Here is a 25818-nt window from a genome sequence, read left to right as displayed (position 1 = left end):
GGGTGTTAATGGGGGAGTGAATGAGGGTGTAGGGTCTGCATGAGGGTGTTAATGGGGGAGTGAATGAGGGTGTAGGGTCTGCATGAGGGTGTTAATGGGGGAGTGAATGAGGGTGTAGGGTCTGCATGAGGGTGTTAATGGGGGAGTGAATGAGGGTGTAGGGTCTGCATGAGGGTGTTAATGGGGGAGTGAATGAGGGTGTAGGGTCTGCATGAGGGTGTTAATGGGGGAGTGAATGAGGGTGTAGGGTCTGCATGAGGGTGTTAATGGGGGAGTGAATGAGGGTGTAGGGTCTGCATGAGGGTGTTAATGGGGGAGTGAATGAGGGTGTAGGGTCTGCATGAGGGTGTTAATGGGGGAGTGAATGAGGGTGTAGGGTCTGCATGAGGGTGTTAATGGGGGAGTGAGTGAGGGTGTAATGGGGGATGAATGAGGGTGTTAATGAACGGGGTGGGTGGGGGGGTGAGGTCCGTAGCTGTCAGTGCGCCTGCGCGGCGTGCCCACGTGGCCGAGCGGTTTGGAATGTGAGGCGCGAGGCGCGCGTTTGAAAAAAAGGCCCAGGCCCGTGAGGCGGCGGCGGCGGCGAAGAGACAGCAGGAGAGGTGAGCACACCCTACACACCACTCAGCGGCCGGGGGCAGCCCCTAACATCAGCCCGGGAGCCGAGGGGTCGGGCGGAATGGCCAAACCGGCCAGACTAGCTGTTGGGCGGACCCGCCTCACCCCGCAGGTCACCAATCAGACCCACCATGCCCCAGCCCCGCCCCTTCACCGCAACCTGACCCCGCCCTCCTCGGCCCCTCCATACATGCCGCGTTGCACCATGACGTCACTTCACTTTATCCCCGCCCCTCCAGGTATTTTACCCCGCCCCTCCATCTCCCCTGATCCTGACCCCGCCCCTATGACGTCACCACATTTCTCCAACCCTCCGGCACCACCCTTCGCTCTCGCCCCGCCCCCCAGTCACGTGTGGCCCCGCCCCCGTACCCACCCATTCCCTCTGGCCCCGCCCCACCACCAGCTCTGTCTCTGAGAGAAACCAGGGAGAGGGGTGTAATGGGTCAGAGAGTGAGTATCCCAAGCCAGGGAGAGCCTGGGTCAGAGATACGGTGTCAGAGGTCAGGGATAGGGTGTGGACGCTGAAAGGTCAAGGATAAAGTGTTGTAGGTTACAGATTGGATTTTGCGTATCAGGTTTTGGGTTAGGGTGTCTCGGAGGTGAGGGGTTAGGGTGTCGGACGGTCCGGGTTAGGGTGTCTCGGAGGTGAGGGATTAGGGTGTCGGACGGTCCGGGTTAGGGTGTCTCGGAGGTGAGGGGTTAGGGCGTCAGAGGTCCGGGTTAGGGTGTCTCGGAGGTGAGGGGTTAGGGTGTCGGACGGTCCGGGTTAGGGTGTTGGAGGGTCCGGGTTAGGGTGTCTCGGAGGTGAGGGGTTAGGGTGTCGGACGGTCCGGGTTAGGGTGTCTCGGAGGTGAGGGGTTAGGGCGTCGGACGGTCCGGGTTAGGGTGTCTCGGAGGTGAGGGGTTAGGGCGTCGGACGGTCCGGGTTAGGGTGTTGGAGGGTCCGGGTTAGGGTGTCTCGGAGGTGAGGGGTTAGGGTGTCGGACGGTCCGGGTTAGGGTGTCTCGGAGGTGAGGGGTTAGGGTGTCGGACGGTCCGGGTTAGGGTGTCTCGGAGGTGAGGGGTTAGGGTGTCGGACGGTCCGGGTTAGGGTGTCTCGAGGTGAGGGGTTAGGGTGTCTCGAGGTGAGGGGTTAGGGTGTCGGACGGTCCGGGTTAGGGTGTCTCGGAGGTGAGGGGTTAGGGTGTCGGACGGTCCGGGTTAGGGTGTCTCGGAGTTGAGGGGTTAGGGTGTCGGACGGTCCGGGTTAGGGTGTCTCGAGGTGAGGGGTTAGGGTGTCGGACGGTCCGGGTTAGGGTGTCTCGAGGTGAGGGGTTAGGGTGACGGACGGTCCGGGTTAGGGTGTCTCGGAGGTGAGGGGTTAGGGCGTCGGATGTTCCGGGTTAGGGTGTTGGAGGGTCCGGGTTAGGGTGTCTAGGAGGTGAGGGGTTAGGGCGTCGGACGGTCCAAGTTAGGGTGTCTCGGAGGTGAGGGGTTAGGGCGTCGGACGGTCCGGGTTAGGGCGTCGGATGTTCCGGGTTAGGGTGTCTCGGAGGTGAGGGGTTAGGGTGTCGGACGGTCCGGGTTAGGGTGTCTCGGAGGTGAGGGGTTAGGGCGTCGGACGGTCCGGGTTAGGGCGTCGGACGGTCCGGGTTAGGGTGTCTCGGAGGTGAGGGGTTAGGGCGTCGGACGGTCCGGGTTAGGGTGTCTTGAGGTGAGGGGTTAGGGCGTCGGATGTTCCGGGTTAGGGTGTTGGACGGTCTGGGTTAGGGTGTCTCAGAGGTGAGGGGTTAGGGCGTCGGACGGTCTGGGTTAGGGTGTTGGACGGTCCGGGTTAGGGTGTCTCGGAGGTGAGGGGTTAGGGCGTCGGACGGTCCGGGTTAGGGCGTCGGACGGTCCGGGTTAGGGTGTCTCGGAGGTGAGGGGTTAGGGCGTCGGATGTTCCGGGTTAGGGTGTTGGAGGGTCCGGGTTAGGGTGTCTAGGAGGTGAGGGGTTAGGGCATCGGACGGTCCAAGTTAGGGTGTCTCGGAGGTGAGGGGTTAGGGCGTCGGACGGTCCGGGTTAGGGCGTCGGATGTTCCGGGTTAGGGTGTCTCGGAGGTGAGGGGTTAGGGTGTCGGACGGTCCGGGTTAGGGTGTCTCGGAGGTGAGGGGTTAGGGTGTCGGACGGTCCAGGTTAGGGTGTCTCGGAGGTGAGGGGTTAGGGCGTCGGACGGTCCGGGTTAGGGCGTCGGACGGTCCGGGTTAGGGTGTCTCGGAGGTGAGGGGTTAGGGCGTCGGACGGTCCGGGTTAGGGTGTCTTGAGGTGAGGGGTTAGGGCGTCGGATGTTCCGGGTTAGGGTGTTGGACGGTCTGGGTTAGGGTGTCTCAGAGGTGAGGGGTTAGGGCGTCGGACGGTCTGGGTTAGGGTGTTGGACGGTCCGGGTTAGGGTGTCTCGGAGGTGAGGGGTTAGGGCGTCGGACGGTCCGGGTTAGGGCGTCGGACGGTCCGGGTTAGGGTGTCTCGGAGGTGAGGGGTTAGGGTGTCGGACGAACCGGCTTCGGGTGTCTCGAGGTGAGGGGTTAGGGTGTCGGACGGTCCGGGTTAGGGTGTCTCGGAGGTGAGGGGTTAGAGCGTCGGACGGTCCGGGTTAGGGTGCCTCGGAGGTGAGGGGTTAGGGTGTTGGACGGTCTGGGTTAGGGTGTCTCGGAGGTGAGGGGTTAGGGTGTCGGACGGTCCGGGTTAGGGTGTCTCGGAGGTGAGGGGTTAGGGCGTCGGACAGTCCGGGATAGGGCGTCGGACGGTCCGGGTTAGGGTGTCTAGGAGGTGAGGGGTTAGGGCGTCGGACGGTCCGGGTTAGGGTGTCTCGGAGGTGAGGGGTTAGGGTGTCGGACGGTCCGGGTTAGGGTGTCTCGAGGTGAGGGGTTAGGGTGTCGGACGGTCCGGGTTAGGGTGTCTCGGAGGTGAGGGGTTAGGGCGTCGGACGGTCCGGGTTAGGGTGTCTCGGAGGTGAGGGGTTAGGCCGTCGGACGGTCCGGGTTAGGGTGTTGGAGGGTCCGGTTTAGGGTGTCTAGGAGGTGAGGGGTTAGGGTGTCGGACGGTCCGGGTTAGGGTGTCGGACGGTCCGGGTTAGGGTGTCTCGAGGTGAGGGGTTAGGGTGTCGGACGGTCTGGGTTAGGGTGTCTCAGAGGTGAGGGGTTAGGGCGTCGGACGGGCCGGGTTAGGGTGTCACGGAGGTGAGGGGTTAGGGCGTCGGACGGTCCGGGTTAGGGTGTCTCGGAGGTGAGGGGTTAGGGTGTCGGACGGTCCGGATTAGGGTGTCTCAGAGGTGAGGGGTTAGGGCGTCGGACGGTCCGGGTTAGGGTGTTGGAGGGTCCGGGTTAGGGTGTCTAGGAGGTGAGGGGTTAGGGCGTCGGACGGTCCGGTTTAGGGTGTCTCGGAGGTGAGGGGTTAGGGCGTCGGACGGTCCGGGTTAGGGTGTCTCGGAGGTGAGGGGTTAGGGCGTCGGACGGTCCGGGTTAGGGTGTCTCGGAGGTGAGGGGTTAGTGCGTCGGACGGTCCGGGTTAGGGTGTTGGAGGGTCCGGGTTTGGGTGTCTCGGAGGTGAGGGATTAGGGCGTTGGACGGTCCGGGTTAGGGTGTCTTGGAGGTGAGGGGTTAGGGTGTCGGACGGTCCGGGTTAGGGTGTCTCGAGGTGAGGGGTTAGGGTGTCGGACGGTCGGGTTAGGGTGTCTCAGAGGTGAGGGGTTAGGGCGTCGGACGGTCCGGGTTAGGGTGCCTCGGAGGTGAGGGGTTAGGGCGTCGGACGGTCGGGGTTAGGGCGTCGGACGGTCCGGGTTAGGGTGTCTCGGAGGTGAGGGGTTAGGGCGTCGGACGGTCCGGGTTAGGGTGTCTCGGAGGTGAGGGGTTAGTGCGTCGGACGGTCCGGGTTAGGGTGTTGGAGGGTCCGGGTTTGGGTGTCTCGGAGGTGAGGGATTAGGGCGTTGGACGGTCCGGGTTAGGGTGTCTTGGAGGTGAGGGGTTAGGGTGTCGGACGGTCCGGGTTAGGGTGTCTAGGAAGTGAGGGGATAGGGTGTCAAGAGGGTCCGGGTTAGGGTGTCACAGAGGTGAGGGGTTCGGGTGTCGGACGGTCTGGGTTAGGGTGTCTCGGAGGTGAGGGGTTCGGGTGTCAAGAGGGTCCGGGTTAGGGTGTCACAGAGGTGAGGGGTTCGGGTGTCGGACGGTCCGGGTTAGGGTGTCTCGGAGGTGAGGGGTTCGGGTGTCGGACGGTCCGGGTTAGGGTGTTCTCGGAGGTGAGGGGTTCAGGTGTCGGATGGTCCGGGTTCGGGTGTCGGACGGTCCGGCTTCGGGTGTCATGGAGGTGAGGGGTTAGGGTGTCGGACGGTCCGGGTTAGGGTGTCTAGGAAGTGAGGGTATAGGGTGTCTAGAAGGGTCCCGGTTAGGGTGTCTAGGAGGGTCTGGGTTAGGGTGTCGGATGAGCAGCGAATCCAGAACCAGGGAGCCACAGTTGAAGGTGAGCCATTTAGAACTAAAATGAGGAGGAATTTCTTCACCCAGAGAGTAGTGACCAGCGGACTTATCTGCCACAGAAAGCAAATCAGGCCCAAAACATTAGGAGGAGTGATATTGTTCTTAAGAGTGAAGGGATCAAAAGGTACGGGAAGAAAGCAGGAACTGGGGACTAAGTTGGATGATCATCATGACCGGTGGAGAAGGTTCAAAGGTTCGAATGGCCTACGACTGCTCCTGTTTTCTATGTTTCTCTGCAGCATTGCGGGTGCAATGAAAGGAAGAGATTATTAATTGGTGGGTTAATTAAAGAAAGACGTGAAGGATTTGTTAATTGTAAACTGTGGTTTAAATGACTTCCTGGAGCCTTTGAAGGGGTAACAAGGAGTTTGATGAGAGTCATGCCGATGCAGTGGTTCACATGAATTCCCAAAAGGCATTTGATATTGTCCCAGGAAACAGGCTTGTCAACAAAGCTCGAGCCCCAAGAATAAAATGGACAGTGGTGGAGTGGATATGAAGTTGATTGGGTGAGAAGAAACACAGAGCAGTGCTAAGCTGTTGATGTCCAGACTGTGGTTGAAATTAGAATGGGGTTTGCCAGGGGCCAGGATCTTGATGATGCCTGTTAAAGACCTAAACTCAAGTAAAAAGACTCAGTTACAAATTCTGCAATTGTGATTAACTGTGAGGAGGATAATGACTTCAGGAGAACATTGATGGGCAGAGGAAGTGGGGAGACATGTGACTTTAGGAATTCAATTGAAACTGAAGTGTGAAATGACTTGTTTTGTTGTGAGGAAGGATATGGAGTGACAATGTAAAATTGCAGGAATTGAAGGACCGTTTGGAGAAGCTGCGCCTATTCTCCTCAGAGAAATGAAGCTCGAGAGAAGATTTGGTCCAGTGTTCAACCAGCTGAGAGATCTGGACAGACTTGAGAGGGCGAGTCTGTTCCCATTGGCAGGAGGATCGAGAACCAAAGGGACACAAATTAACTAAAGATAGATTTTAAAAGTAGATGTATATTGAGTGAGCACCCAGTTGTCTGGGTACCCTGCACTGGAAAGGAAGGTTGATTTCATGGTAAGGAGGTTGTAGCATGGTAACTGGCAGTATGATGGATCCAGGCCCCCACACCTCAGAGGACCATCTCATTTAAACACATTGCAAATCTCGTGCTGGGGCACTGCGGAAGAAACGTTGCTCTGAAGTCTCAGATAACAAGGTACGGAGCTGGATGAACACATCAGGCCAAGCAGCATCAGAGGAGCAGAGGGGTAACAGGAACTGCAGATGCTGGAGAATGTGAGATAACAAGGTGTGGGGCTGGATGAACACAGCAGGCCAAGCAGCATCAGAGGGGCAGAGGGGTAACAGGAACTGCAGATGCTGGAGAATGTGAGATAACAAGGTGTGGGGCTGGATGAACACATCAGGCCAAGCAGCATCAGAGGAGCAGAGGGGTAACAGGAGCTGCAGATGCTGGAGAATGTGAGATAACAAGGTGTGGGGCTGGATGAACACATCAGGCCAAGCAGCATCAGAGGAGCAGGAAGGCTGACATCTCGGGCTTAGACCCTTCTTCTGAAGAATCACAGAGCAGTGCTCAGCTGTTGATATCCAGACTGTGGTAGGAATTAGAATAAGGTTTAGCCAGGGGCCAGGATCTTGATGATGCAAATTAAAGACCCAAATCAGGTAAATGGGAATCAGTTTCAAATTCTGCAATCGTGATTAACTGTGAGAAGGATAACGACGTCTGAAGAAGGGTCTAGGCCCAAAATGTCAGCTTTGCTGCTCCTCTGCTGTTGCTTGGCCTGCTGCGTTCATCCAGCTCTACACCTTGTTATCTCAGATTCTCCAGCATCCGCAGCTCTGACTATCTCTTGCTCTCAGGTCGCCTTGCTACTCTAGGATTTATTTTGCCAAAGGCCTTTGTGAGTCTTTTCACAGGCAGATATATGAACGATGGAGGATTGTTGTCAACTGGAAGGTAACAAAGCATTACTGAAAGAGAAATGAACAGTTATTCCTGTCCCTGCTGACCTGGAGTGGTCAGAACGACCCTTCCCTGTCAATGGTTGCAAGCCCTGGTGGAAAGTATTGGAAAGCAGAAATCTGGTCCAAAATGGGGAGGAGGAGCTCTTTCAGAAATTGGGAGAATAGTTAACAAGTCAGCAAAATGTCAACAATTAGTACACTGTCAACCACATTGTTATGGTTCGTTAATGTTGAAGTGAGTGGAAGGATTTGGACGTTGGGTGATTATGTGACGGAAAAATAAAACCATTCAGTTGTGTGTAATCTTCTGGGTATAAAGACAAATAAAACTGTTTTTGGGATCAAATGAACTTTGAGAGGTGTAGGCACTGGAGGGGATTACAGGAAGAGGGTGTAGGGGCTGGAAGGGGTTACACAGATTGGGTGTAGGGGCAGGAAGAGGTTACACAGATTGGGTGTAGGGGCTAGAAGGGGTTACGCAGATAGGGTGTAGGGGCTGGAACAGGGGGTTACGCAGATAGGGTGCAGGGGCTGGAACAGGGGGTTACGCAGATAGGGTGCAGGGGCTGGAACAGGGGGTTACGCAGATAGGGTGTAGGGGCTGGAACAGGGGGTTACGCAGATAGGGTGCAGGGGCTGGAACAGGGGGTTACGCAGATAGGGTGCAGGGGCTGGAACAGGGGGTTACGCAGATAGGGTGCAGGGGCTGGAACAGGGGGTTACGCAGATAGGGTGCAGGGGCTGGAACAGGGGGTTACGCAGATAGGGTGCAGGGGCTGGAACAGGGGGTTACGCAGATAGGGTGCAGGGGCTGGAACAGGGGGTTACGCAGATAGGCAGGGGGTTACGCAGATAGGGTGCAGGGGCTGGAACAGGGGGTTACGCAGATAGGGAGGGGGTGTAGGGGCTGGAGGGGGTTACACAGATTGGGTGTAGGGGCTGGACGGGGTTACACAGATTGGGTGTAGGGGCTGGAATGGGTTACACAGATTGGGTGCAGGGGCTGGAACAGGGGGTTACGCAGATAGGGTGCAGGGGCTGGAACAGGGGGTTACGCAGATAGGGTGCAGGGGCTGGAACAGGGGGTTACGCAGATAGGGTGCAGGGGCTGGAACAGGGGGTTACGCAGATAGGGTGCAGGGGCTGGAACAGGGGGTTACGCAGATAGGGTGCAGGGGCTGGAACAGGGGGTTACGCAGATAGGGTGCAGGGGCTGGAACAGGGGGTTACGCAGATAGGGTGCAGGGGCTGGAACAGGGGGTTACGCAGATAGGGTGCAGGGGCTGGAACAGGGGGTTACGCAGATAGGGTGCAGGGGCTGGAACAGGGGGTTACGCAGATAGGGTGCAGGGGCTGGAACAGGGGGTTACGCAGATAGGGTGCAGGGGCTGGAACAGGGGGTTACGCAGATAGGGTGCAGGGGCTGGAACAGGGGGTTACGCAGATAGGGTGCAGGGGCTGGAACAGGGGGTTACGCAGATAGGGTGCAGGGGCTGGAACAGGGGGTTACGCAGATAGGGTGCAGGGGCTGGAACAGGGGGTTACGCAGATAGGGTGCAGGGGCTGGAACAGGGGGTTACGCAGATAGGGTGCAGGGGCTGGAACAGGGGGTTACGCAGATAGGGTGCAGGGGCTGGAACAGGGGGTTACGCAGATAGGGTGCAGGGGCTGGAACAGGGGGTTACGCAGATAGGGTGCAGGGGCTGGAACAGGGGGTTACGCAGATAGGGTGCAGGGGCTGGAACAGGGGGTTACGCAGATAGGGTGCAGGGGCTGGAACAGGGGGTTACGCAGATAGGGTGCAGGGGCTGGAACAGGGGGTTACGCAGATAGGGTGCAGGGGCTGGAACAGGGGGTTACGCAGATAGGGTGCAGGGGCTGGAACAGGGGGTTACGCAGATAGGGTGCAGGGGCTGGAACAGGGGGTTACGCAGATAGGGTGCAGGGGCTGGAACAGGGGGTTACGCAGATAGGGTGCAGGGGCTGGAACAGGGGGTTACGCAGATAGGGTGCAGGGGCTGGAACAGGGGGTTACGCAGATAGGGTGCAGGGGCTGGAACAGGGGGTTACGCAGATAGGGAGCAGGGGCTGGAACAGGGGGTTACGCAGATAGGGAGGGGGTGTAGGGGCTGGAACAGGGGGTTACGCAGATAGGGAGGGGGTGTAGGGGCTGGAGGGGGTTACGCAGATAGGGAGGGGGTGTAGGGGCTGGAGGGGGTTACGCAGATAGGGAGGGGGTGTAGGGGCTGGAGGGGGTTACGGAGTTAGGGAGGGGGTGTAGGGGCTGGAGGGGGTTACGGAGATAGGGAGGGGGTGTAGGGGCTGGAGGGGGTTACGGAGTTCAGTGATTTTCAGCAGAAGCGGGAAGTGTGATGTGACAATACCAGGAAGATGCACTGCTTTACCTGTAAGTTAGGGATGTATCCCTGCCTCCAATCTCATCTGGAACCTCGGTGCCTGTTATTGAAGGCACTTTCTGTTGACTGTTGGCATCTGTATTGACTATACTTACTCCATCGCCCAGGTCCACACATGCATCGACATATGTGAGATGATAAAAGTGTGCGGCCAATATTCTTTAGTAGGTTTGTCACTCGGGTTGTGGATGCTGTGGTTGATTCGCTCACTGAGCTCGTTTATTGGTTTGCAGACATTTCATTCCCCCGTTGGGTAACATCATCAGTGCAGCCTCCGATGAAGTTTTGTCATATTTTCCTGCTTGCTATTTAAACTCTGGGGTCCGTTGGAGTTGATTATCTCATTTCTGATTTTTCTTGGTGGTGAGTTCAGTTCTATGTGTTTATTGATGACCTTGTTGGTGGAGAACGAGGCCCCTAGGACTTCCCGTGCTTTTCTCTGTTTGGTTTGTCCTAGGATCCTGACATTGTCCCCCTCGAACTGTTGGCTCTCCCAATGTTACCCAACAGGGCAATGAAACGTCTGCAAATGAATGAACCAGCTCGGCGAAGCGAACCAACCACAAAAGTGAGTGTCCTGTGCAACTGCTTGTCTCATTGAAGTTCGCCTTGATATTGCAAAGCTCAGCGAGCAAACTCACATCCAGAACCTCAACCTGAGCTACAAATCTTCTCACCAGTGCTTCGTCAGAGGCTCACTGATGATGTTACCTAGAATGGTGACGAAATGTCTGAAAACGAACCTTCCAGCTCAGCGAGCAAACTCACATCCATTGCAAAGGTTAGGATCCAGTGATCGAGCTGCCCTTGCACACGTGTTTCCCTGCTGCCTGAGTACTTGGAAGTAGTATACATTGTCTAACTTGTTGTTCTTGTTTCAACAGGTGATGTCCTCTATACTTGATGCGTGCTCTCCTTCCAATTTACTGCGCAATGATCGACGACGCCTGAGACATTTTGGTGTAAGCTGACTCCCTCCCTCTTTCTGTTACATTTACTTGCAACGTTTCGTGTACAATCCTGGAGCCTGCCTCCACTGACCCTGGTATTGCCCCTCTTCGAAGCTCTGAGCTCCCAGTCAAAGGACTGAAGTCCCAAAGTCCAGGCCAAACACTTCTGATGTGAAGACAGAAGGGAGGAGTGTCACAATTCTGAGAAGCTCTCACAAAGTCAGTGCTGAGAAGCGGCTTCCTGCTTGCTCCCCAAACACCCAGTGGAGAGTTTGGAACAAGGTGACAGGGGTCACAGACTCATGCCAAGGGGTCAGCCATTTTGGACTGAAGCAAGGAGAAATGGCTTCGCACAGAGGGTTGTGAATTTTTGGAATTCTGAACCCCAGAGAGCCACCAGACGGATCATTGATCTGGCAGGGCATCAAAGGGTCTGGGCGTAGTAGACATAGAAGAACAGCGATTGTCCTCAAGTAATGTGAAAAGTCTCAAGGGGAAGCCATGACTCTTCCTCAGATGTTAATACATCAGAGCATCGACACAGAGGGAACGCTGCACTGTCAAAGGGACAGTGCTGACTGGGTGTCACATTGTTCAAGGTTGAACAACGAGGGCACATTGACATAGCACCCTGCTGTTTGAAGTGATTTTGAGTGAGCGCTACACTACCAGAGTGTATTCAGTGAGGGAGAGCTGCACCATTGTGGGGAATGGGGCTGCTTGGAGGATGCAGGGGTGGGGTCAGTGCTGAGGGAGCGCCGCACTGTCGGGGGGTCAGTGCTGAGGGAGCGGGCACTGTCGGAGGGTCAGTGCTGAGGGAGCGGGCACTGTCGGAGGGTCAGTGCTGAGGGAGCGGGCACTGTCGGAGGGTCAGTGCTGAGGGAGCGGGCACTGTCGGAGGGTCAGTGCTGAGGGAGCAGGCACTGTCGGAGGGTCAGTGCTGAGGGAGCAGGCACTGTCGGAGGGTCAGTGCTGAGGGAGCAGGCACTGTCGGAGGGTCAGTGCTGAGGGAGCGGGCCCTGTCGGAGGGTCATTGCTGAGGGAGCGGGCACTGATGGAGGGTCATTGCTGAGGGAGTGGGCTCTGACGGAGGGTCATTGCTGAGGGAGCGGGCACTGATGGAGGGCCATTGCTGAGGGAGCGGGCACTGTCAGAGGGTCATTGCTGAGGGAGCGCCGCACTGACGGGGGGCCATTGCTGAGGGAGCGGGCACTGACGGAGGGTCATTGCTGAGGGAGCGGGCACTGTCGGAGGGTCATTGTTGAGGGAGCGCCGCACTGACGGAGGGTCATTGCTGTGGGAGCGGGCACTGTTGGAGGGTCATTGCTGTGGGAGCGGGCGCTTTGGAGGGTCATTGCTGAGGGAGTGGGCACTGACAGAGGGTCATTGCTGAGGGAGCGCCGCACTGTCGGGCCATTGCTGAGGGAGCAGGCACTGACGGAGGGTCATTGCTGAGGGAGCAGGCACTGACGGAGGGTCATTGCTGAGGGAGCGGGCACTGACGGAGGGTCATTGCTGAGGGAGCGGGCACTGACAGACGGTCATTGCTGAGGGAGCGGACACTGACAGAGGGTCAGTGCTGAGGGAGTCTTTATTGTCACTGTCTCTGACTTTTGCTCAGGGCATTCTCACCATCCTTAGCCCTTGCTCTTCTTTCCCTTCTGTCAATCGCATAAAAAACATCATTTTCCAGCTCCTGTCAATTCCTAGGAGCCATACCAGACTCAGAGTTTTCACTCGGTTTCTCTCTATGTGGATGTTGTTGGACTTGCCATGTTTTTCCAGCACTTTGTGTTTTTATTTCAGAATCAGCAGTGCGCACATTTATTGTCACTTCCTATATCACTGTAAAGAAAATCTTTCATTGTGGAGCAACCGGGTGCTTTGATGTGTTGAATGATCTGGCACAAGATGGTACAGATCAAACTCAAAATAATGTTTCTTTCAAATTTCCGTCGCGCCAAGACTTGTTGATCAGCTCTTTTTCTTTCAGCTAAACAAGAAGATCTGTGTCTTTCAAGAGCAATTTGTCATTCTGCTCATTACTTCCGTGCCCTAATTGCCCCTCTGCCTCATCTGTCCCAAATCTTTAGGTCGTACAGATCATGGTAGGAATAATTAACATAGCGTTTGGCTTCCCGCTTTACTTTGCACAACCATTCGTCCTCGCCATTCGGCTTTGGATCCCTTGGTGGACAGGATTTCTGGTTTGTCAAATTTCTTACTTTGTTAGGAATGGTAGATTGCTGAATGTTTTTGTTCCCTTCTTTTCGCTGACCTGTGAAGAGCACAATTTCCCATTTTTTACGTCCTTGCCACATGCACAGGATGGTGCCCACCATTGCCAGGTTTGCCAGTTGAAGCGAAGTCTGCATAATCAGGGACTTTGTACCTTCCCCCTCACCCACCCCGACCACTGGAATAATGACTGTGTCACGTTTAGAATGTGTTAGTGGCCGTGATTTATTAAAAACCTTGTTGGTAATTCAGGAAATGGCTAAGAATGACATTTTGCAACATGACATTCCAATGCAATGAGTGCCATGATATGGAGAAGGTTGAGAGAGATCTGATTGAGATGCTCAAAATCCCGAGGGGTCTGAATTCATTTGAGAGGGAGAAATTACCCCCATCGGTTGGAAATGATGTGAGGTGATCGCATTGAAACATGTAAAAACTCTTGGAGAATTTGACAGAGACAGCTTTTAGCCCACTTTCCACCCTTGGCTGGAGAGTCCAGAGGCTGTGGCAGTCGTTTCGGACTGAGATGATCGTTGCTGGTATTCCCTCTGCCAGAACATTTCCTGATTCAAACGGACAATAAGTCAGGAATAAAGGGCTGAGCAAATCTCCCCAGCAGTTGCCAAATTAACAGTTATTATCATGGAAGCGTTTAATTTGTTTGCATTCAATTTTCCCTTATATCAGGGAAATGTCCAATTACTAGTCCACTCCTTCTGAATTGCTGCTAAAGCAACCTCCCCAGCTTGTTTCAGAGCAGTGGCAACGTATCTTTCAAAAGCAGATTGTACGTGAAATTAGATGGATTGAAATCTGTCCGGCTCTATTGGCCAACAGCAGTCGTCGGAAACTGCCTGACCATCTCTTTGTTGCTCTGTCCCTGTTACAGTTTGTGATTTCAGGAGCACTGACAATGCTGCATGTCGATTCGCCAGACCCACGCATGGTGAGTACAGCAGCACGGGGCACCGAACGGCTCATTGGCTCAGAGCAGTCTGTGAAACCACAGTTGGTGTCGGTGTGTAGCCTGGCAAGGCCAGCAGGGGATAGGTTTAAAACCTTGTTTGAATGGTACAATGACAGCCAAAACCATTTGGTGTCAGCACTGACAGTGATGTTCACTCAGAGGGTCCGTACTGAGGGAGCACTAGACCGTCAGAGGGTCCGTACTGAGGGAGCACTAGACCGTCAGAGGGTCCATACTGAGGGAACACTAGTCCATCAGAGGGTCCGTACTGAGGGAGCACTAGACCGTCAGAGGGTCCGTACTGAGAGAGCACTAGACCGTCAGAGGGTCCGTACTGAGGGAACACTAGACCGTCAGAGGGTCCGTACTGAGGGAACACTAGACCGTCAGAGGGTCCGTACTGCGGGAGCACTAGACCGTCAGAGGGTCCATACTGAGGGAACACTAGTCCATCAGAGGGTCCATACTGAGGGAACACTAGTCCATCAGAGGGTCCGTACTGAGGGAGCACTAGACCGTCAGGGGGTCCGTACTGAGAGAGCACTAGACCGTCAGAGGGTCCATACTGAGGGAACACTAGACCGTCAGAGGGTCCGTACTGAGGGAGCACTAGACCGTCAGAGGGTCTGTACTGAGGGAGCACTAGACCGTCACAGGGTCCGTACTGAGGGAGCACTGCAGTCGGAGAAGCATAACTGAAGGAGTTCTGACTGCCTGAAGGATCATACTGAGGGAGCGCTGCACTTTTGGAGGGTCACTGCTGAGGGAGCGCTGCACTGTCGGAGGGTCAGTGCAGAGGGAGCGCCGCATTGTCGGAGGGTCAGTGCTGACGGAGCGCTGCACTGACTTGAGGGTTTATGCTAAAGGGTATTCGAGTAGTTTTCAAAACTGTCTGCTCTCCATGGAACAAAACTGCATCCTGAAAAAGAATCATCAGATCAGATCTCCTTGTACCCATTTCTTGCAAGTAAACCAGATTATTGACTGCACTCAGACACTCCCGTTGGAGGTGAGGTGTAAAGTAACCACATAAGGCTAATTCTCTGGGACGCGCTGCTCTTCGAGCATGGTCATTGGGTAAAAATGTCACAGGCCCCAGAGCTGAGACTCCAGCACTGTGTCGGCATCTTCAACCCTTGAGTGGAGAAGCCTTCCAGCTTCCAGCTGGTTCAAACCCAGCGCAGGTCAATCCTGGCCAGAGGAGACTGAAATCGGGGAGGAATGCTCACGGGGGGACTGTTCACTTCCAGCAGCTGGAGGAGGTGTACTCTCCCCATGTCATGCAGCAACCGTGAAAGGAGTTCCACCCTGCAAGCTGTTCCCCGACCCTGCAACCTCCTGAGAATGCTGCATTCTTCCAATCCCCATTTCTTGAACATCCCTGATTTTTAATCCTCGAGCATTGGTGGCTATGCCAACGCCTGCCTGGCATCCCTGAACTCTGGGGTTCCCTCGCTCAGTCTCTGTGCCTCCTTCTCCTGCTTAGACGTCGCTCTTTGATCAGATTTCTTTTCTCGTCACTCAGTAGTTCAGGGTCAAGTTTGTGTCTGGTTTATCTTTCTTTGACGCACCTCTTCACAAAGCAGAAGGAGCTGTGTGAAGGCCAAATGATGTGACTGTAATGGAGGGACCAAATGACCCTGGATAGCTGGGGAGTGTTTGCTCCATTTGCAGGCTGCAGTGCGCGCTCGCTGATGTAAAGCCTGTGCGGGAGTGGCCGATTCCTGTCCTTCACCAGTGTCTCTGTTGCTTGACAGAAAAAGTTGGCAATGATCTTTAACTTCGTCAGTGCGATCGCAGCAGCCCTGGGAGCTGTGGTGGATATCCTCTCAACCATGGTATCTGGCGTTTATATAGGGGTAAGCGCTGGCCTTGCTTCAGATCTTGTGTCACTCGTTACAGCGTTTTATTCAGCGGTCTGTGTGCGTGTCTGCGTATCGTTGTGTGCACATTGCCACGCAACATGAGAGGGAAGTGGGGTGCCCTTGCTCCATTCTTGGCCTCTTGTTACCTTTGTGACCGCTAGACCTGTGTACCGTTTCCCATGCATGCATTTCTTTTTCTCTCGCTTCACTTGTTTTTTTTTTGTGGGCTGTGGGCATCGCTGGCTGGGCCCAGCATTCCTTGCCCATCCCTAGTTGGCCCTCTTGAGGAGGTGGGTGGCGAGCTGCCTTCTTGAACCGCTGCAGCCCTCCTCCTGTGGGTTGCCCTACGAGGCTATTAGGGAGAGAATTCCAGGATTTTGACCCAGAGCACCTGCCCTGAATATCCCTTTCAGAGTCTCCAGCACATTTGGGAGGACGGGGAGAAGGGCAAAGAATGAACCCACCTGATGAACTTATTTGCTAATGGGGCAAACCCCAGCGCTAACCTGGGGGTCCCGGATTGGATTGCTGACATCATGTGATCACATCAGAAAGGGGCTGAACGGCCTTCCCTCTCTGTTCCACCTGACACACCAGCCATCCACAGGCGGGTGGATTTAGCTCAGTGGCTGGTATGGTGAAGCAGTGTGATACCAAGAGGGTGGGTTCGACTCCCATTACCGGCTGGGGTTACCACACTCAACCTGTCCCTTTTGCCTCAGGTTAAGTCGCCACCTATTGTCTCCCTCTTCTAATGAGAGCACGGCCCTGTGGCCTGGCAAGGCAATGGGAGCTTGCCTTGCCATGCCTCGACAAGCCTTATGGCATCACCAAGTTCTGCTAGTGTGGCAACTTCTTAAAAAAAAAACTGTGTTTGTTTAATCGAATTTCCCGTTTGTGTCACCCAGCCGAAACAGGAAGTGGATTGCTTGTGACTGACCAATGTTATTTTATCTTTCCACGGCCCGTGACAGAAACCACCTCTGTTGATACTGATTTTGCTTTTTCTGTACTCTGTGGTGGAGCTGTTCATAGCGTTACTAGCCGGCATCATCATCTGCAAAAATGTAAGTTATTGAGTCTCAGCCACTTCATCAAAAAGGGAGCAGTGCAGAAATATGATCCCCCCCCCCCACCCCCACCCCTGCATTTGACGGTTAGATTAGGAGAACGGATCACTCAAACTAGCGTTGCATTTTAATGGATTAAGAAGTTGAAGTGGTGTTTGGATATAAGTTTAAAAGAAAATAAGGCAAACGGAGAAAGAGAGAGAGAGAAATTAATTCTGCTAGTTTTGGCGGGGGGGGGGGTCCTGCAAATTGGAGCTAGAGCTCTCAGAAATGAAATGAGGAAAACTTTGACCCCCCCCCCCTCCCCAAAGGAAATGAGAGGGTTGGAAATTCTCTTCTCCAGATGGCCACAGTGACTGTTAATGTTAAATCGAAGAGTGCCAAATGTAAGGAATGATGGGAGAGTTAAGGCATGTGGGGTAAAATCACAGATGGGCCACAGTCTCGCTGAACGGAGGTGCTGAATGGCCCCTGACAGTTCTTGTATCCAGTGTCAGGTCTTTCTGACATTGGTGGAGATTGTCGTGAAAGTTTTTTTCACCAGGTGGGGCTAGCAGAGGCGAATGTGGTCAGAAGGAGGTCCAAAGACCAGTCACAGGAAGGGAAGATGGACCACTTAGCAGCACTATCCGTGATACATCCGCTGCATTGCCTGCACCCGCCTCTCGTTGTGGGGGTTGGGGGGAGGGGGGTTCATGCAAGACTCTGTTCATCTTGTGCCAGAGCAATAAAGGGAATTTGGCCCACTATCCTGGGCCCAGGCTTTACTCTCAGCACTAAACACAGATTGCCCAGTCATTATCAAGTTGTTTTTGGGAACATTCTGCCCACAAATTGGCTGCTGGTCTCTTTGCGTTGCAACATTTTAAGGGGCATGTCATGGGCTGTAAAAGAACGTGGCAGTGTTTGGAGGTTGTGGAATATTGTGAGAGGGGGCTCTTTGCTTTTGCATGGTTCATGGTAAGGTTATGGATGGGAGGTGGCACGGGCATTGAAATGCAGTAAGACTTCTTCGTCCTCCTTTGTTTTTTGTGTAACAGTCACCTGTTGAAAAACAGGCTTAGGGTTAGTGTGAAAGTCTTTTTGATTCCCCGTTGGGACACAAAGGGGAGCTGGATCCAGTGGAGATAAAGTTTGCGACGTGTGCTTATATTACAGTCACTTCATTAAAAAGCCAGTTCCAATGCATGGAAATGAGCAGGATGGGGCAGTTCGCTCTTGTCGGGCAACTAGCTGTGCATTTAATGGCTGCCTAGGGACAGGATCAAGTACGATGCATCAAATCATACATCATTCAGGTTGTCAGTTTGTGAGTCTGAGAGGGTGTCCTTATCCTGTAGAAAGGAGAAGGAGGAAGACTGGATTGACAGAGATCTTTAAGGTTATGAAAGGATTCGACAGGGTAGACGTAGAGAAGCTGTTTCCACTCACGAGCAAGACCAGAACAAGGGGATCATCCACATCAGACAGTGACTAATAAATCCAGTTGGGAATTCCGGACAACCATCTTCACCCTGAAAGTGGGGAGAATGTGGAACACACACACCCATAGGGAGTGGTCAGCTTGTTGAAGGGGAAGGCTAGGTAAAGGGAAAAAGGAACAGAGGGATATGATAATGGAGGAGAGTTGAAGAGGGAAGAGAAGAAGGATTTGCGCGTAAACGCCAGCAGGGAACAGCTGGACTGAATGGCCTGTTTTATGTGTGGCTTTTTTGTAAATGACAGTACTGGGGCAGTGTGCGGTCACAGAATCACACTGTTGATTACTAAAGGTCAGGTTTAATATTGGACACTGTTGCAATGAGAGGAACCGATCAGACGGAGAGTATCACAGGCATTTGATACAGTACGCACAGCCTGCTTCTCCACATGGTCGCCTTGCCCCAGGACTGTGCCATCAAAAGCTATATAGGGCCACTATTCCCAGCCCATTTTGAATAGCAAGCCTGTTTCACTATCGAGATGCTCTGCCTGTCGTGTTTGTAGTGCTAATTCACGGCTTGTACTTTTTAAACAGTAATGAAGAGGCTTGAGGGACAAAGTGATGCCCCTGAAATGAAACAAATGCACAGTTGCTTCACTCGGGTTGGGAGCTGGACCCAGGAGCCTCGCTGTGGACAATAGAAGTTCATGTCCCTTTAAGACACTAATAGCAGGTTCAACAGAAAATGGCCTTTGCTGCAAAAATGGGTTGGCTGTTTGCAGCACTGCTGAGTGAGAAGATGCTCTGTATATATTTAAATATTAAAGTTACGTGTATGGACATAGCACTGTATGGCTAGTCTGATTGGCAACTGTTTAATGAAGAGCAGAGTTACCGGTGTGTAATTATTAAAACACAAAGTAACTGAAACTATCTTTTATGTACTAAAGATCTTGATCTGTTTGAATTTATTCACGCAAAATGTGTGGTACAGAAATGGCCCATTCTTGTAGTTTTGTTCCAGACAAGCTTCCATACACCCTATTAACTTCCTTTTCCCCCCAGTGCCACATCCTCCTCATCCTTTCTCCCTCACGTGTTTATCCAATTTCTCCTTAAATAAATCAACACCCTTCCCCTCGGCCACTCCATGTGAGAGTGAATTCGACATTCTCCCGACTCTGTGGGTGAAATTGTTTCTCTGAATTCTCATCTGGTTTTATTACTGAATGTCTGATGTTGATAGCCCCCTCCTTCTGGTCTTGTCTGCAAGTGGGAACAATTTCTCTCCGTCCATCCTATCAAACTCCTCCATAAATTTAAAGATATTGAAGCGAAATGCGAAAACAACGTATACACAGTGAGAGGTTAGGATCTAGAATGTGCTGCCTGAGAGTGAGGGAACACAGGCTCAATCAAGACTTTTAAAAGGGAATTCGGATCAATATCTTAAGAGAGAAGATTTGCAGGACAACGGCGAAAAAGATAAGGAAGTGGGTGAGGTGAGTAAGTGTAACAGAAAGCCGATGCAGTCCAAACGGCCTGGATGGCTTCCTGGGCTGGAAGTATTCCGTGATCCTATCAAGACAATCCTCAGCCTTATCCTGGAGGGGTACGGAGAACATCAACATTCAGGACACTTCAAGTGTGACCAAGTTTTGCACGGTTACTCTCCATTTCTCTCACGTTGACAGGCCGAGAGTTCTAGCTGATGGCCCCACATCAAAAATAGCACTTAGAGTAGGCTCACATAGTCCCTCAATCTGCTCCGCCATTCTGTAAAGATCATAGCTTATCTGGCTGAGGCCCCAGCTCCATTTTCCTGTCTGACCCCATAACCCTGCACCCGCTTTTCAGTTGTTGCAAATAAGTTTGCAGGCCTGTACAAATGGTATTTTTTTTTGTCTAGTCCTACTGCACCACTAGTCACAATATACAGTTTTAATAACGTCTTACCCCGTCACTGTAATGACCTGTGTATGTTCTGTAATGATCTATCTGTTTCTGAGTACAAATCAGCCATACACCTGCCTTTAATAATCGACGAAACTATTGACTTATCATAAAGCAAGAGTTAATAAAGAAGTGAAGCTCATTAACAGAGTATGGAATATGACAGTATAAACAAATCCTTCGAAGTAAATGTCATGCACAAGCATTCGCACCAGTTAAAGAAACAAACGAATAAATGTTTCATTGCTGAGGTCAGCTCTACAAATAAAAGTTGGCTGTTTTGTCAGAAGATAAGGGTAAGATATGAACTATCCAAATGATTTTCAGGCCCACGGCCTGACACATATAGATGGGCAACAATAGGACACATGATTACACTGGGACCTTTCAGAAACAGTTCATTCAGGAGACGTCTATTAGAATTCTTCCAGAAAGAGAAAAAAAAAGCTGCGTCAGTTTTCAGCATTCGCACTGGATTCTCAGAAGAATTTTAAAAACTGGCTGAAGAGTTGTGTGACTATTCTCCAGTTAAGCTCAGCACCAAATGAAACCAAGTGTTAAATAGCCAAAGCTCCCAGCAGCTGTAAATGTGGCCACACGATCTCTGTAAACAAATCAGAGCAGTTTGCTCAAGATCTGTAACTTCGAGTAAGGGTCTTTTAAATAAAATGTCCAAACTGTCCTTCTAACGCCCCGCTTTAAAATCTCACTGTCAACGCCTTCTTGGTCTTTCAAAACAACTAATCCTTTAAGTAACATTCCTCAAAAAGTAAAATTAACAAAGGACACGTCTTCATTTTAACATCCTTTTGAAATATGTTTCATTACCGAGTGTAGAAACAAAAGGAATTTAAGAACATTTACACATTTTTGTTCCACCTTTATATGTATTAAATGCAACAATGCACAATATCATCTTGGTACTCAGATAATAAAACAAAATGTTGAATTTCTGGACAAATCATCAGCAATTGTATTGTTTTCCCCTGAATGCAGATAATCTTTTAAATGGCAAGGATCTGATAGTGAATTATATTGAAATAGTCTGGCATTCTGGAGTTTGAATTATTTCTCAGGCTGAGGCTACTGTGATCAATATTTACTGTGTACGTTTCTCTCTGTAGTCAAGGTAGACATGCACTTAAAAACTCTGAACAGCTAATAGTAATCCTAGGCTGTCTTTTCCATTGGTAGAGTAACTCTTTTGATCATTTTAGCTTTTGAGAAACATGTCCCACTTGTTTCCCTGCGCCATCATCTGGTAATAAGACTGCACTAGCCCAAGATCATTAGCGTCTGTTGCTAGCTTTGTACAGTCAAATTCACTAAATTATTTCCAGCCTTTTGGAGAAATGCTTCACTCCGCTTGATCCCCTTATCTCGGCTTTCTTTTGTAGCAAATCAGCCAAAAGAGCAGCTATAGCATTAAGATTTGGTAAAAACAGTTTTCAATGACTGTAGAAGCCATATATCCCTAACTCCACCCCCCAAAACTCATGGTTTCTCATTTAAATTTAGATTCAGTGCATTCTACCAATGCTTGTTGCTTCTGTTCTTACCTATTATCTGCCCTCAATAGATAGTGCGCACTTTTGTCAGGGATTTTATTGGCAGTGGCAAAGGATGACTTTGTATGACAATCTCCTAAACTCTGGCATTTCAAAGGAACCAGCCTGTACATCTTTAATAAATCCATTTGGTAAGGCATCAGGCTGTGCCAATACAGTCTTCCAAATGAGGAATTCTGTGGGAGAGTTTGATGCTGACGTTTTTTATAGTTTAGGTTAGATTCCCTACAGTGTGGGAAACAGGCCCTTCGGCCCAACAAGTCCACACCACCCCTTGGAGCATCCCACCCAGACCCATCCCCATCCCCCTGTAACCCACACACCCCTGAACACTACGGGCAATTTAGCCACCCTAACCTGAACACCTTTGGACGGTGGGAGGAAACCGGAGCACCCGGAGGAAACCCACGCAGACACGGGGAGAATGTACAAACTCCATACAGGCAGTTACCGGAGGCTGGAATTGAACCCGGGTCCCTGGCGCTGTGAGGCTGCAGTGCTAACCGCTGAGCCACCGTGCCATCATTCTGTAGTCTATGCAAAATCTGGTCGGATTACCAGGTTCAGACACTGAGCCTGTGACAATGGGAACTGCAGATGCTGGAGAATCCAAGATAACAAAGTGTGAAGCTGGATGAACACAGCAGGCCAAGCAGCATCTCAGGAGCACAAAAGCTGACGTTTTGGGCCTGGCTGTGTGCACAGGAAGTACACATTGTAGATGAGAAATGCATTTTTTTTATACAGGGAAGGTAACTCTTTTTTATAGAAGCATAGAGATGTGGAAACAGTCGGTCCAACTCGTCCATGGTGACCGCGTATCCTAATCTAGTCCCATTTGCCAGCATTTCACCCATATCCCCCCAAACCCTTCCTATTCATGTCTTTTGAATGTTGTAACTGTACCAGCCTCCTCTACTTCCTCTGGCAGCTCATTCCATACACACACCACCCTCTGTGTGAAAACGTTGCCCCTTATGTCCCTGTTAAGTCTTTCCCCGCTCATCTTAACCCACACCCTCCCCTACCCTGGGGAAAAGCCCTTGACAATCCACCCTGCTCTGACTGGTTGCAATCAGGCACTTTTCCAACACGCAATGAATTTCCGCTTTCACCTGAGCCTAAGTGAAAAAGATGTTGTTTTATAGCAAAAGGGTCGCTAAAGTTGTCCGCTCTGATCTGTTCTGACTAGACTCCCTTAAATGTCATGAGCACAGCGAGGTGATGGTCTAGTGGTATTATTGCTGCATTGTTATTCCATTGAGACTCAGATAATGTTCTGGGGACATCCTGCCATGGCAGATGGTGGAATTTGAATTCAATAAAGGAATATCTGGAATTAAGGATCTAATGATGACTGATTGTCGGGAAGAACCATCCTGGTTCACAAATGTCCTTTGGGGAAGGAAACTGCCATCCTTACCTGGTCTGGGCCTACATGTGACTCCAGACCCACAGCAATGCAGTTGATTCTTAACTGCCCTCTGGGCAATTAGGGATGGGGCAATAAATGCAGCCAGGTCAGCGATGCCCTCATCCCATTAACGAACAAAGAGAAAAAGAAAGCAGTTTAGTCTCTTTGGTGATCTGCACCTAAATATTAATGCATAGTGTGTATGCTGTCCAAGAATGAAACAGACCTACCAGAGCTGGTGGTAGAGCGGTATATGGTCAGGAAAGAGTTGCCCACAACATTGACTCTGAGCCTGATGAAGCCTCATAGCATGAGGTCAGACACGGGGAAGGAAACGTCCCACTGATCACCACCAATTGCTACCTCCCCCAGCTCAGCAGAGGGGTCAGTACCCCCTCCACATTGAACAACACTTGGAGGAAGCACTGAGGGTGCAGAATGTAGTGTGGGCGGAGCGGGGACTACAACGTCTATCACCGAGAATGGCTCAGCAACACCAGTACTGGTCAGGTGCTAAAGGATATTGCTGTTAGACTGGGTCCACAGCAGGAGGGAAAGCAACTAACAAAATTCTACCTCATTTCAACACCCTAATTATTGCATCTGTCTATTATGAGTTGAGGTTTTTACCAAACATGTGTAACATATTTTCCAGAGCTGCACTACATCTCTACGAAGTCTCTGGAAGCACTCTGGAAGAGCTCTCTGTGCTAACTTATGTCACTCTGTGTCCGCTTCCTGAGCCTCAATTAATGAAGACAGGCCAGAAACGTCTAATGAACTGTCTTCAACAGAGTTTCAGACACTCTAACATCTGACAGTGCTAACAGGGGTTAGCACTGCTGCCTCACAGAGCAGCAGGGACCTGGGTTTGATCCCACCCTTGTGTGGAGTTTGCGCATTCTCCCTGTGTCTGCATGGGTTTCCTCCCACAGTGCAAAGATGTTCAGGTGAGGGTGGTTTGGCCATGGGAGATGCAGGGTTACAGGGGTAGTTGGCGTGGACTCAATGGGGCTGAATGGCCTGCTTCCACACTTTAGGGATACTATGAATTACCTTCTGTGAATCTGCTTGTGGAAGTACTATGACTGCTTTTCTCAGCCATTGCTCAGGTCACCACACACGATGTAAAAGTACCCAGAATCGTTTTAGTGCTCCCTCTCTCTAGCCTCAACTTCCATGATTATAGACTAATTTGTGAATTTCACTCCCCACAAATCTTTCGCCAGAAGCAAATTAGCTCCGTTCACGCGGAAATTTCGTAACCACCCCAATAATCACTCGTCCCAACAAGACATCACGCTCAAATTAGGCTTTGTTCGACAGAACTGGGAATATAGTCTCCAGCCTTCCCATTTACCATTTGCTTTCGTCACACTCTCTTGAGGGAAAACTAAGTCCTTCTTCAGCAATTGAGTTTGTGTAGTTTGGTGGCCCGTTTGGAATTATGAGCATGCATGTTTCCTTTACTTCTCACCTCCCTGCTAGAGGAAAGGCTGCAGAACAGGTTTACAAGGGTGTTGCCGGGGCTAGAAGGTTTGAGCTGCAGAGAGAGGCTGAATAGGCTGGGGCTATTTTCCCTGGAGTGTCGGAGGCTGAGGGGGTGACCTTATAGAGGTTTATAAAACCACGAGGGGCATGGATAGGGTGAATAGACAAGGTCTTTTCCCCACAGGGTGGTGATGGGAGGGTCCAAAACTAGAGGGGCGTAGGTTTAAGGTGAGAGGGGAAAGATTTAAAAGGGAGCTGAGGGGCAACTTTTTCACACAGAGGGTGGTGTATGTATGGAACGAGCTGCCAGAGGAAGTGGTGGAGGGGGCTAGTACAGTTACAGCATTTAAAAGGCATCTGGATGGGCACATGAATGGGAAAGGTTTAGAGGGATATGGCCCAAATGCTGGCAAATGGGACTGGATTAATTTAGGATATAGGGTCAGCATGGACATGTTGGACTGAAGGGTCTGCTCCGTCCTGTACATTTCCATGACTAAAAAGGAGTTAACTTTCATTTACAAAAAAAGCACACATGTCTCATCTGCACTGTGTACTTCCTACGCGCTTACAGCAGTGTTTATCTCCGCTCTTTTAGTCATCGTTGAAGCTACGATCTGATCTGCAGTCTTTTGGGTTTCCTTTTTGGGTTCGTTGTAACAAATTCCCATGAATCCCACGGGTTTCCCTGGGGACCATCAGGCTTCTGAACCAACCTAGCCCACCCTGCTACAATGGAGACAAGGAGGCTTTGGGCCACTCCCTTCCACAGTAGAATAACTTTTATTGTCGCTCATGCCTCCAGTACCGAAGTACAGTGAGAAGTTTTCATTTTACAATGGCTGTGTTTTAATGGCACTATCTCAGGTACAAGTAATGAGGTACAAGTCTTACACATTTAAGAAAAATATACAGACTGGTGTCATACAAAAGAGGATTAAAGGGAAAGCAAATGAGGTAGTTATAATTGTGAAAAGGAGGAAACCCGCGCAGACACAGGGAGATTGTGCAAACTCCACACAGACAGTCGCCCGAGGGTGGGATTGTGAAAAGGATTTCTATCTCAGTCCAGTAAAGAGTACGAAACAGCAGCAGCTCAGCACGTGGTGCCAGGCCCAAGTCCAGCAAGTGACCCACATCTCCCCAGCCTCCAGTCCGCTCCTCCCCACAAGGTTAAGTCGCGCTGTGCCAGGATTTGCTTCACCTCTCCACGCTGCTCCGGGACTCGGGATTGCCACATGCTGGTCCAGGGGTCGGGTGGTGGCTCAGGGGTTAGCACTGCTGCCTCACGGCGTGAGGGACCTGGGTTCGATCCCACCCTTGGGCGACTGTCTGTGTGGAGTTTGCACATTCTCCCCGTGTCTGCG

General features: G+C 51.9%; 1 protein-coding gene across 1 annotated transcript; it reads left to right on the top strand.

Annotated features, from left to right (window-relative positions):
- Positions 1–488: 488 nt before the first annotated feature.
- On the top strand, positions 489–18955 carry LOC125449599 (membrane-spanning 4-domains subfamily A member 15-like). The gene is made up of 7 exons (XM_059642761.1): positions 489–602; positions 10394–10471; positions 12553–12666; positions 13590–13646; positions 15425–15526; positions 16507–16599; positions 18620–18955. Exons 2-7 carry the CDS (start codon positions 10397–10399, stop codon positions 18620–18622), a joined length of 444 nt encoding a protein of 147 aa, XP_059498744.1. The 5' UTR covers positions 489–602; positions 10394–10396; the 3' UTR covers positions 18623–18955.
- The last annotated feature ends 6863 nt before the right edge of the window (positions 18956–25818 follow it).

Source organism: Stegostoma tigrinum, chromosome 46, assembly GCF_030684315.1.
Source record: "Stegostoma tigrinum isolate sSteTig4 chromosome 46, sSteTig4.hap1, whole genome shotgun sequence".
Classification (NCBI taxonomy): domain Eukaryota; kingdom Metazoa; phylum Chordata; class Chondrichthyes; order Orectolobiformes; family Stegostomatidae; genus Stegostoma; species Stegostoma tigrinum.
The sequence above is the reverse complement of the archived record's forward strand: the minus strand, read 5'-3'. Positions and strand labels throughout refer to the sequence as shown.

What these genes read in the sequence shown, in the direction of transcription:
- LOC125449599 (XM_059642761.1), top strand. Translation starts at nt 10,397, where the DNA reads ATGTCCTCTATACTTGATGCGTGCTCTCCTTCCAATTTACTGCGCAAT. An exon ending in ATTCGCCAGACCCACGCATG is followed by an intron (nt 13,647 to 15,424) that starts GTGAGTACAGCA and finishes GTTGCTTGACAG; the next exon opens with AAAAAGTTGGCAATGATCTT. An exon ending in TATCTGGCGTTTATATAGGG is followed by an intron (nt 15,527 to 16,506) that starts GTAAGCGCTGGC and finishes GGCCCGTGACAG; the next exon opens with AAACCACCTCTGTTGATACT.